Below are 12,285 nucleotides of genomic sequence, written 5' to 3' on the forward strand. Positions count from 1 at the left end.
ACCACTTAGGTGGAAACTTATCGGTACTGTTTCTCTCCGTTCATCAATGTACCCGCTAGTGGACCCCCTCGCCTCCGTTATGACTCGAATGCTGTCTTGGCAGTTACTGGCATTGGCGCACATGCAACACCTAATGGCATTGAATGTCTCAATAAGTCCGTATCTAATCACGTTCTTCAGATCTCAGCCAGCCATTAAAGCTGTATTTGACAGGTCCAGAGGTTGGTGGATTGTGCAAGCAGAGGGTCATTCCGGAACGGCAAAGGTATAAAGTACTACCTCTGGCCTGGTGGAAGGTAGATGACTTTCCCGACCCTCCATCTTCAATCCAACTTGATAACACACATGCAGTCGTCTAATCTAATCGCCGGCAAGACTGCATTCCGAACAAATGGCACTACGAGGTGTGACCTGAAAATTCATCGTGCAAAGATTAAGGGGTCTAACGTTATCGTGTGTGCAGCAGCCTAAATCACGCCCCTGGAACTTTGAGCGCTCCGACCGCGTTGTCGCCTGATTACAATATTGATGGTCTAGACCAGCGTTTCTCGGGTGGCCCCTTTTATCCAGAGAGCATGACAGTGCAGTACGTTGCTATCCGCGAGAAAAGATATTACGCTGGTTCCTCATTGTGAAACCACAGGAACTCTGGACACCAGCGCTCAACGGATCGCACAGCCTTTCACAGCTTTCCTGAGAACCCTATATTACACTCAGAGACAGCAGATGATACAACCGTTTACTATCCTCAAGATTCATGGTATCCTCCGCCTGTGGACAACAACCTAGCACAAGCATATGTTTGGTAGATATATGGAACTTAGTTACTTGCGCAAGTGATTGACTCAATTACTAGGAGCCAAGTTCCTTGGTACGGCCCTGGCGAATTATCATCTCCGTCCTTGCAAGTTATGACATCGCAGCCGCCGGTGGAACCGTTGCCAGTTGCGACTCCGCCTCAAGCACAATGTCAGTCTTTCTTTCCGTTTTTCAGTTATACATCTCACATCGTCCTTGCTCCAGCGGCTCTATCTCCCTGCGAGTGGATTGAAGATGGTGTACGATGCGGTCAACCGATTTCGGGTGACATGCGCAAACTCGGCACTCATCTTGGTGACGCTCACAATATACACGGACATGAAAGGAAACCGATTGTGTGCTTCTGGCCGGGTTGCGGCCGGAAGATGCAAAGAGGCGGTATCAGGCGGCACATAGCCAGCTGCCACTTGTTCATTAAATCATCTTGCACGCGCTGCTCCAAGGAGTATTCTCGCCGAGATGCCATGAGGAAGCACGCCAAGCAGTGCCGTGCATAGGCTCAACCAGTGTTACAAATTTTCGTTCGTTCTCGTTCTCTTTCTTTCCGTGACTGACACCAATGAATCATGATGCATCTGATACCCTATCGATACCCTATTGTAATATTTCGTTCTGCACGCCTTGTCCACTGTTGTATTAATTTCGGGACACGGCCTGAGTCAAACTTATATGGGTATGAAACTGTTTATACGTATATCTTGCTATTGTACACTCCTTCAATGTGATGTATTTAGTATACACATTTAGCCTTAACACTTTTGTAACAATACTGGCTCCTCGCTTCTGGTCAAAGTAAAGTGATGACGGGCAAAAAGTTTGATGATGGCTGCAGAACGTGCTTTCAGGTGCCTCTCTCGAGTCCCAGGATCGTGATTACCTTAGTCGCGATTGCGCATATTGCACATGAGTCAACTTGCTTCAGCGGCTGCGGAAGAGATTGGTTCGAATACTTTTATGAGGATCGGGCTTATAAAGCAGATCACCGCGACCTTGAGTCTGAGTATGTTCTCATACTCACAGTTGAAGTAACTCAGAGGACCTTGAATGAGATATACGACGTACGTACATACTTCATGACGAGAGTGAAAGGATACTGCCAGATTGTCACAGACATACGTTTTTGGCCTGCAGTTGCCATTTTCGGCCACTAACGCCTGCTATGAGCTGACATAAGCTTCTGAACTTCGGGAAGTTCCGTCCACTTGCACACGAACTTCCAAAACTTGCTTTTGAACGTCCTTTTATTTCTATCAACCGTCGACACGGTACGATACAGTACTTCCTTGGGAGCGTCGAAACGATGATATGGATATTGTCATGCATGCTCCGAGTCTGCTCATGAACCAGCATCGACACGCGACTTCTGAATCACAATCGACATCTCTCCGCAAGCTGTAATCAAGACCATCAATCATCGATGATCATCAATGTCTTGATATTCAGGAATTGAGACTGAATCCGAACTGATATGCTCACGGTGTTGGATACTACATCACTTGCCTATTCTCCATTTCAAATTATACAACCATTTCTATTTTCAGCTAGCATTAGTCGTCCAGCATCATGGTCAGGAGGCCTACCAATTGGCAAGCCAGGTTCTCAGCGCTCAGCGCTTAACTCAACATGATCTCCACGGCCGTGCTGAAAATTAATTTTCTTCCAGGATAATGGGTCAACTGCTCCTAGATACGATTCTGCGATGACACCTAGAGATTCTCTTGTTCTGTCGAGATGGGCACCGAACTGCATTTTTCGATCAGTCCAACGCACAGTTATCGCTGGAGATATTCTTTTAAAGGGCGTAGGGTCCTCATAGATTGGTGCGTCTGATTTCTACTTATTCGATGAAAGCGCACTCTTGATCTGGTCTCGAAACGTATTGGCATCACTTTGGAAAATATTGCAAGAACAGAGGTATGCAGAGTCCGAACACCCTCATGGAATTTACAATGAAAAGACCCCAGATTCTACTCAACATGTTCGCTATGCCAATATGTTACAAATGCGATATCATTACTCCTTCATCCTGTGGTGTTACTCGGGAGGGAATTTGGGAGTTCATAGTAGCCGACGCGGCTGTTATCCACGCAGACTGCGCTAGCTCTACATCAATTAGCGTTACGCGCCTGAATTTCTTTGCCAGCTTATCTGGCAGCAAGCTCCCTGGACTGGCCCATCCGATTACCGGCAATAGTGATCCAACTCTACCATTCCTTTTAGCTTGTACTTGACCGCCTTACGATGTACGTCCAACCCACAACCCACTCCTCGCCAGCCTTGCAGGCTTCTAAAAACTTGTGAGAGAGGCTAGCACTTGATCAATTATTATCGACCATGTACATCAAGACCAATACGAAATGGCGGCGTAATAAACCCACACACCATCAGGGTCCAGAGGAATCTTTAGAACTCCTGGTGGCTGAATGGCACTCGAAGCGAAGATTTCTCAGTATGAGGTCAATGTGCCATTCAATTACTGACGTGGAAAAACAGTTATGGTCGGCGATATCGTTCTTCTCGGAGCTTGAGAGCCGAAGTACAGGTGTGAGAGAACTTCATCACCATCACCATCTGTTTTGTTTGTAATGAATGTCCGGCGAAGCTCGGGAGTAGCATCCTTGTAGTGGCGAATGATATGTCTAGGCAGATTATTGTCGCGCGAGGAAGCGTTTATGACCGCATGGCCATTTCATCAGAAGAAGGAATCGAGTAAGGTACGGGTCCAAGTTATAACAGGAGGGCACCGTGAATTCTCTGCTAACCCAGCAACCTCTGAACTCAATAACCTCGACATATGAATTTCACTCATCCTCCCGTGCTAATCGCAAGTGATCTGCTTATGATAGAAGTCAGCACCTTTGCTGAAGTTCTCTTTCTTAGGTAGGGGCCGGGCCAGTGGGCCTGGTAGCAGCGTTGACGCTCCTCCAGAACGGCATCCCAGTTCGCATCATCGACAAAGACCCTAACCCTCGCATCGGACAGCGTGGTACCGCATACTGGGTTCGTCATATTATATATATCTTCTTGTCATATCACCCTATGGACTCATCAACCGCACGGACAGCCACGGACCCTCGAACTCCTCAACTTCCTGAATGTCCCAGAAGTCAACGATCTGGGGGAATCGGTCCTTCCCGTTCAGTGGTACAAGTACGGGTCGTTAACGCCTCTGATAAATCCCCCGGCGCCCCCGACTATGGAACCTAACCCTGCGGTACCATTTGTGCGCAACACTGTCGTCTGCTCAGTGTTCAAGTCTTCATGTTGATTGTTGGGTTTTGTTTTAGCACAACCTGAGGATAATGGGTCAACAACGCCTAGATGTAATTCTGAAAGGCCATCTTGCGAAGTTCTCTTGCTCTGTCGAGATGGGCACAGAACTGTGCTCATTTGAGCAGTCCGACGAGGGCATTACAACTGTTCTCGCGAAGAACGGCATATTAGAGAGGTTCAATGCAAAGTGGATGATCGGTGCTGATGGCGCTAAAGGCAAGATACGGTCAAATACAACAGGATGAGACTGAATTTGGCTCTCAGGTGTCGTTCGCAAGCAACTTGGGCTCACGTTTTTGGGTGAGACTAGACCCGATGACCAACTTCTGACCGGAGATATCCGTTTCAAGAGTGATGGTATTGATAGAATGGTGTGTCCATGCTGTACGTTTTTGACTGAAAACTGTTCTGATCCGGTCTCGAAGCATGTTCACCAGTTTGGAAACTTTAGTGAACGAGGGTATGTTTCTGCTCTTGAGGCTTAGATACGTGTATTGACGGTGCATCGACGACCTACAGCGTGGCGTTACAGCCATCGAACGAAGTTGGAGAGGACGGATGGCAATTTTTTATCTTCGGCCCTGAACTAGACAAGACGAAGATCGCTCAGAGCGAGGATCTTGTCTTCGAGACCATCACGTCGTTAATACCAGCAGAAATCACGTTCGACAGGGTGATTTGGATGAGCGCATTCCAGTGCGTTTCGTATTCCTGTAGGTGTCGACGCGCATTCACGAGTTTGCTTTAGAGCCAATATCCGGATGGTGAATAAGTTTAGCGAGGGTCGGGTCTTTGTTGTGGGCGGTATGTGGTTCGATTTTAGATGCGTGTAGCTGTGTTGATAGAAGTGGTGGTAGATGCTGCTCAGTATGTCTCTTTTTGAATGTCTTCCGAGGCTTTTCATAAGCTGCTTCAAGTGTCCATAGTCCAATGGGTGGCCAGGTATAGTGCTTTGATTGGTGCAAATAATTACTCATTTGTCTATGAACAGGGACTCAATTCAGGTATGCAAGATGCTGTGAGTCAGGTAGATCCAGCATGTACGACACAGCTAACCGTGCTCTACACCAGTTCAATCTAGGATGGAAACTTGCGCTCGTCGAAAAAGGACTCGCCGACAAGTCTCTTCTCGAGACATACACCGCCGAGCGTTTGCCTGTCATTTCCGAGTTGCTCGAGATAACCACCGCGATTCTCAACAAGGCAATCGTAGGAGAAGTGTCGCTCGCACAAAGCCCGAAGCTCTTCATGCTCGGGATCAATTACCGATTCAGCAACATCGTCCTGGATGAGTTTGTGCCTCCAGTCGAGGGCAGGCCTATCAACGCCTACGGGGAGTATGACGAGAGGTATCTGGAGGCTGGAGACAGGGCGCCTGATGCGCCCAATATGCTCCAGGTGGGGCGCGGAGAGTCCAATGTGAAGACGCTTTTTGGTCTGTACAGACCCTGGTACCATACGGTGCTTGTGTTCGCGCCCAGTCTCGCTGATGCTAGCCCGATCTTGGGAGCACTGGAGGCATGGGACAAAAGCGTCGTGCGATCGGCAGTCGTTCTGCCCTCATTTACATCAGTACCAGATGTCGCATCTCTTGCGGACCTCGTTCTTGTTGACCAGGATGGATATGCTTATTCGGCTTACCTCATGGAAGCTGGCAAGACGACGGTGTCTGTGATACGGCCAGACGGAGTGGTTGGGGCGATCGTTCATGGTGCAAAGGGCGTGAAGAAGTATTTCTCGAAAATATTTTTTGACGCGTCAATAGTATCACGTTTGTAACTGAGTTACGACATCAAATTACACCAATTTGTTCGAAAACAATTCGCTGCTCGAGCTGGACTCACGCAATACGCAGCCCAATTGTTCACTGCCGAGGCCGCTTTCATTGTCAGACGTCTCAGAATCTAGGCGCGACTCAAACACAACCAACAATGACCTGAATGCTGAGAAACATGATCTTTGTGAGTATTGATACATCATTTATGCTAGAGAGCACCTGAGAGAAAAGACCAGCACGACTTGAGCACGACGTGAGGAAAAAGTCTTAGAAGCAGTCAGAGTCTCAGAGTTTGACATTTGAATGACTAAGCTAGTACCGATGAGCAAGCTGTAACAGTGGCAATGCACCACATCGCCCCTTTAGATATTGTTTCGAAACATGACCACTTATTTGTTACCTTTCACCAGGAGTACCTTACCACCCGTTTGCTATCTCATTTATTCTAGTTCCCGAGTCTCTCCGACGTCTATCGTATTGACTACCTTAAATACCGTTCCTAGTCGTAGAGATAGGGCAGTGTGTTTTGAACCCCCGGAATTATAGACTTTGATACTGTCATTCTGGTCCGAACGCATTCTTCCCTTGTACCGTTGCCTTCGAGCTTCACACGCTAAATAGCCAACGTTACATCTTTTTTGACATCCGAAAGTCTACTACATCGTTTTAACTTTATAACCCTTCATCGTCGACTCTGGAACCTACGGTTAGGCCCACCGAAACGTCCCACTCGACATCTATAATGCCCTCTCGTTACCAATTGCGTTCTCAACGCTCTGCGCTCACAGCCAGCGTTGAGAACATCTCGGATACCCGAAGTGAGTCTTCGTTGACCTCGGTCCCTGCTAATTACAACACTGCAACGGTGGAGAGGTCGAACGACCCTCATGTTGACAGTCCCGTCCTTAGACCCGTCCGCTCGTATAGCGACGTGGTACGGACGAGAACGGACACGCCTCAGCCTGGCGCTGAGAACGTGTCCGTTAGTGCATTAAGCACCGGAGATACTCCAAGTAGTTACAAGACCTCGGTAGCCCCGAGCTCTGCGACTGCAATAAAAGTGTTGGATAACCCTTTCGTTAGCTCGAGTGAATCGTCAGACGACGACCAGGTGGACGCACCTTGGAGGACAGTAGAGCGCCAACATCGGAGATCTAAGAAGGTGTCTAAACTAGCGCCAGAAAGTAAGAAACCTACCTCAAAGGTAGACCTGGTCAAGGAGGCTGAAAGCCACCTTACCCAGGAGGAAAGACAGCGCATCCTTGAAAGGAAGCGAGCTGAGAATGAAGCCCGAGCGGACGAGCACACCAACACGTCCCGCGAAGAAGGGCCCTCCAAAGGAAAAGGCGTTGATCCCCGTAACTGGGGTGATGCGAACCTGGACGAGTCTGAGGTGGACCTGGAAGCCCAGAGGGAGGCGTTGCGAACCTGGAAGAACACTCGCGACTGGTCGAAGTCCGTGCCCAGGGTAGAACCTGAGAGGGTGAATGAGTCCGAAACGGACGAGATCCCTGAACCGACTGATCCAGTCCAGGCAGCGGTTAGAGCCGCTGAGGAGCGACTAGCTAGACAATACAAGTCGCAGATTCAGAAGCTGCAAGACGAGCTGAATCAGAAGGACTTAGCGTTGGAAAAGAAGACTAAGTCCTCGGGGAAGAAACAACCCATCAAGAGGGTGGTTGTCCTGCCCGCTGGAGATCCAGTAAAGGACATGGTGCGAAAGGCGACAAGGAAGCCGTCTAAGAAACCCGGGAGTCGTTCGACTCCCCCTGCTATGGACGCCACGGCCCAAATAGCGCCAAAGAGCTATTTGGGGCGCGCATTTACGAAATTGAAGCCTAAGGAAAAGGGCACTAAGAACCATAAGAAACGCAACGCTGAGGATTCACCTGACGGTAGCTCATCGAGCAGTTCATCCAGTAGTGATACTGGGTCGGACTCGTCTGAATCGTCGAGCTCATCGTCGAGCGACACCACTGAAACAACGTCGTCCAGCGAGACGACCGACAGCTCGGACTCCGATGTGAAGAAGCGGCGGAAACGTTCTGCAAAGAAACGCAGACATAAGAGCAATAAGGTTTTAAAAAGGAAGAATACCTTAAAGCCCATCCCGCCAACCGAGTATGACGGGGCAGAAGACTCTCGGGCCTTCCATCGATTCATTACCGAGGGCACAGCCTACCTCGAGGATGGGAACGTTTCGCGAAAACGTCGAGTGTTCACGCTATCGCGGTTCCTCAAAGGAAAGGCACACGAGTTCTATCTAAGACAGGTGTCAGATAGTCCAGGGACCTGGAGATTAGATGATTTCTTTACCGAGTTATTTAATTACTGTTTCCCTCTGGACTACAGCACTAAGCAGCGAAAGAAGCTATACCGGTGCTATCAAGGGGATAAGCGAGTGCGGGACTATATGTCTGAACTTAATGAATTATGGATGATGATTGGGAACATACCTGAGAGAGATAAGGTGGTGAAATTTTGGTTCGGGTTGAACCCGACTATACAGAACGAGCTGTACAAAATGAGGTTGAACCCTGAGGTATCCTCGTTGTCTAAAGTACAGAAGACCGCAGAGATCATAGAATTGGCGAACTCCGCGTCAACGTCCAGGACTCGCGATGACGGCGCTAAAAAATCTGGGAAGGACAAACCAGATAAGCATGCTAAGGGTGCCGAGGGTGCTACTCGCCAGAATAATCAGTCTGGGCAGTCCAAAGACCGAAACGGCGGACGAAGATCGAATAACGATCACCGCTCGAATAAGGACCAGGGACGCCAAGAGCGGATTGGTCAAAAACCTAGACAATCTGATCAGCGCCACGAAAATAAGCTGAGTAAAGAGGAACACGACAAATTAATGTCGGAAGGGCGATGCTTTGTATGTAAGGAAACAGGACACATGTCCCGTCAGTGTCCGAAGAAACGCACCGTGTACTCGTCAGGTCAGAATCGACCTCCAGGTGTTCCCAGCTACGCTATTCACGTCGACCTAGACGAGACAGAGCATCTGCGAGCCTTGGCTGAAAGCACCGAGGTGCTCAATGAAATATCTGTGGGAAGTATGAGTCTCAGCTACGAGGAAACGGGAAACAACGAACCTCGTACCGATGAGATCGGGGACGTACCGTTGGGAGATCCTCTCGCAGAAAGAGCAGAACATCTGCTGGCGTCACACGCGCCCTATCCAGGAGATGACCTGGAGAAGGAAGAGTCCTTTTCGGGTCAACGATTCATCGTCTACCGGACATCGGACACTCACCACGTTATATTGGATGGCGCTCGGAGATCGGAGGAAGATCTACTAGTCCCTAGTGATCTGTTAGCAAACCCGAAGTTTCTAATAGGTAATTGGTATACCACTCACCTCGCAAAGCGTCTCCTTATGCCAAAGCACCTGGTACGTCTAATGCACAATGGCGACCCAATGGGCGACCCTATATCCAGCAGGGTTGGTGATATCTTGAATAGTGAGCGCAACTTTCCAGGAGTGAACTCACCTAAGCGTTTCAAATGCGAACGAACTGTCTTCCGTGAAGAAGTAACGTTCGAGATCCACGATAGGGACTTGAACTTCCGGCTGTGGGCCAACGATGTCTACCTTAGCAATCCTAAGTTAAACGTTAACCCGCTGGTACCATCAGAGACTAATGCGCGCTTACCAAAAGCTGGATACCCTAATGCGAGATAAGGAGCTGGAAGGGGAGTACTTCCAGTTGCGACTGCTGGAGAAGGACCCGTTAAGTCCTCTTGACTGTGCTCTGGAGGAGGTGGCTGCACCAGTTGTTCGCCGTGCCTGACATCCGATTCGCTGAAACAAGGAATCAGTTTCGGTTGGTCGAACTGAATGGCCAGCAAGTGGCCCAGGGTGCGTACCCTGCGATCCAACGGAATTCGGCAACCACGAGGGACTTCAAACGGCTAATCCCCAAGCCAATGGTAATTGTCGTCCATATTAATGGACGTCCCGCGCGAGCCTTGGTGGACACCGGATCCCTAGCAGACTTCATGTCTAGCTCACTGGCGGATCAGCTGCGCGTGAAGAAGGTCGCGTTGGAGAAACCGCTTACCATCCAATTGGCTGTCCAAGGGTCCCGGTCTAAGGTGAATTTCGGGACCAGTGTGAGTTTTGCCTATCAAAAGATCAGCGAGACACGGTTCTTCGATATAATAAACTTACAGAACTATGACTTGGTGCTTGGAACACCTTTCCTGTTCCAGCACCAAGCGCTGGTTGGACTAAACCCTCCAAGGATGGTGATTGGGAGTGAGGCAGCCCTACCTATTAAAGGGGAACAAGTATCAGTGTTGGAATCCCGCATGGCGGAGGCATATGAGGAGAGCCTCGAACGTGCCCGTCGGGAACTACATCGCCTCGCACAACCATTGTGCGCCAAGGCGAGTGAAACGGGATTGCCGCCGCTAAGGGTGATAAACCACACGATCCCGTTAATCGATCCTGAAAAGGTGTATAAGTGGAGGCCTTCTAGGTGCCCCGAACCTCTGCGCCCTCAATGGGGGGAAAAGAGAAAAGCTTACTTAGCTTCGGGGCGCTGGAGAATGACCAGCGCCGGCAATACGGTACCAATGCTGTTTATTCGTAAGCCTGGGTCCGATAAGCTGAGGACGGTCGTGGACCTACGAGAGCGCAATGCCAACACGAAGAAGCTATCTTCCCCGTTGCCAGACATCGATGGTATACTAAGGCGGGTCGCCCGTAAACGTTACCGTTCTATAATAGACGGTCAGGACGCTTACGAGCAGATCAGGATCATACCTGAACACGTCGATCGATCGGCCGTAACGACGCCCGACGGTAATATGGTCAGCGAGGTACTGCAACAGGGAGATTGTAATGCTCCCGCAACCTACCAGGCGCTGATGAACTACCTATTTGGGGAGTATATTGGTAACTGGTTAGACGTGTATCTCGACGATCTAATAATCTATTCAGACTCACTAGAAGAACACGTGCAGCATGTGAAGACGGTGCTGGGAATCCTTGAGCGGGAGAAGCTGTACCTCAGCGAGGGTAAACTGCAGTTTTTGTGCAGCACGCTGAAGGTACTGGGTCGCGTTGTCGACGACGAGGGCATCCGAATGGATCCCGACAAGGTGGACCGTATCCTGAACTGGAAGCCCCCCGTTAATCGGGATGCCCTGCGCAGCTTCCTGGGGGCCGTGGGGTTCCTCGCCGACGATATCCACAGGGTGCGGGTACCGATGGGTATCCTGGCAGAGATCACCGGGGATACTGTCCCGTTCCGCTGGGAATACACCCATCAGCGTGCGTTTGACGACGTCAAACGATATGTGGATCACTGTAAGGACCATCATCGAGTGCCCTTGGAGTACGGGGATGACTCACCTACCATTTGGCTCATGACGGACGCTAGCGCTAAAGGCGTGTCCGCTGTGGTGGCCCAGGGTGAGGACTGGCGGTCTTCGAAGGTAGCAGCCCTTTATAGCGCAAAGCTGAGCCCAGCTCAGCAAAACTACGCAGTACACGAGCAGGAGATGCTCGCCGGCGTCGAGGGTATGTTGCGACATCGCGACATCTTGCAAGGAGCTCGGTTCGTCTGGTTGACGGACCATAAGGGCTTGGTGCACCTTATGAACCAGCGTGATGTGTCGGGACGGCAGGCGCGATGGTTCGAGAAACTGGGGGAATTTGACTTTGAGGTCAGATATATCCCGGGAGAAGAGAACATCTTACCTGATGCTCTCTCAAGGATGTACTCGTACGACGAGCCTGGTACGGTGAGGGCCACCAGCGAGTTCACCATGTTCGATGATGTCACGGGTGAGGTGGCACGGCCGTCGTTGACCACGATAATCTCCATGCCCGTTTTAGTTGGCACGGAGGCGAAAGCAGCTTCTCCTGCGCTGCTGGTGAGGCGGAGTGCTCGTCTGGGCGCTAAGGCAGTCAGCAGTGACTGACTCTGGGGCGCCTGCTATCACCTCAGGCGCAATAAGGACTGCAAGGCGTAAGCCCACACCAGGCATGGTTAACCAACCCGGGAAGACACCTGGGATGACACCCTTGGGCGTTAACACACCTGGCAGGGTTAACCAACCCGGGACTAATCCGGGGATTGCGCCATTGCACGCGGACACACCAGGCATGGTTAACCAACCCGGGAAGACACCTGGGATGACACCCTTGGGCGTTAACACACCTGGCAGGGTTAACCAACCCGGGACTAATCCGGGGATTGCGCCATTGGACGCGGACACACCTGGCAGGGTCAACCAACAGGCCCCGGTGGGTCCAGTGAGACGCCGCAAGGAGGTGCTCCCTGCAGAAACTGGTCGTCCAGAAACAGCGACTGAGTTTGCCAGACGGGTGGCTGGTCGTTTCGTCCTGCGCGGCCCGCAGGTACGAAAGGAGGGAGGGGATCCTGGTGAAAAAAGCC

General features: G+C 50.5%; 4 protein-coding genes across 4 annotated transcripts; all 4 read left to right on the forward strand.

The window, feature by feature from the left end:
- The first annotated feature begins 436 nt into the window (after window positions 1-436).
- DEU56DRAFT_139530 (uncharacterized protein) lies at window positions 437-1,598 on the forward strand. The gene is made up of 4 exons (XM_041344737.1): window positions 437-586; window positions 644-805; window positions 857-969; window positions 1,024-1,598. The coding sequence occupies exons 1-4, from the start codon at window positions 576-578 to the stop codon at window positions 1,314-1,316; spliced, it is 579 nt and encodes a 192-aa protein (XP_041202235.1). The 5' UTR covers window positions 437-575; the 3' UTR covers window positions 1,317-1,598.
- A 1,805-nt stretch (window positions 1,599-3,403) lies between these two features.
- DEU56DRAFT_974837 (FAD binding domain-containing protein) lies at window positions 3,404-6,156 on the forward strand. Its single transcript, XM_041359560.1, has 11 exons — window positions 3,404-3,533; window positions 3,700-3,819; window positions 3,884-4,042; window positions 4,107-4,308; window positions 4,357-4,463; window positions 4,518-4,552; window positions 4,612-4,788; window positions 4,841-4,896; window positions 5,000-5,034; window positions 5,084-5,110; window positions 5,164-6,156. The coding sequence occupies exons 1-11, from the start codon at window positions 3,450-3,452 to the stop codon at window positions 5,869-5,871; spliced, it is 1,710 nt and encodes a 569-aa protein (XP_041202236.1). The 5' UTR covers window positions 3,404-3,449; the 3' UTR covers window positions 5,872-6,156.
- A 237-nt stretch (window positions 6,157-6,393) lies between these two features.
- On the forward strand, window positions 6,394-8,585 carry DEU56DRAFT_837728 (uncharacterized protein). Its single transcript, XM_041354852.1, has 4 exons — window positions 6,394-6,918; window positions 6,991-8,132; window positions 8,186-8,251; window positions 8,326-8,585. Exons 1-3 carry the CDS (start codon window positions 6,612-6,614, stop codon window positions 8,195-8,197), a joined length of 1,461 nt encoding a protein of 486 aa, XP_041202237.1. The 5' UTR covers window positions 6,394-6,611; the 3' UTR covers window positions 8,198-8,251; window positions 8,326-8,585.
- A 363-nt stretch (window positions 8,586-8,948) lies between these two features.
- DEU56DRAFT_699008 (uncharacterized protein) lies at window positions 8,949-9,356 on the forward strand (the record flags this gene model as incomplete). The annotated part of the gene is made up of 1 exon (XM_041347286.1): window positions 8,949-9,356. A coding segment is annotated over one exon (408 nt), but the record flags the coding sequence as incomplete, so codon positions are not given.
- Between the last annotated feature and the right edge of the window lie 2,929 nt (window positions 9,357-12,285).

Source organism: Suillus clintonianus, assembly GCF_016758775.1.
Source record: "Suillus clintonianus strain FC179 chromosome Unknown DEU56scaffold_144, whole genome shotgun sequence".
Taxonomy (NCBI): Eukaryota; Fungi; Basidiomycota; class Agaricomycetes; order Boletales; family Suillaceae; genus Suillus; species Suillus clintonianus.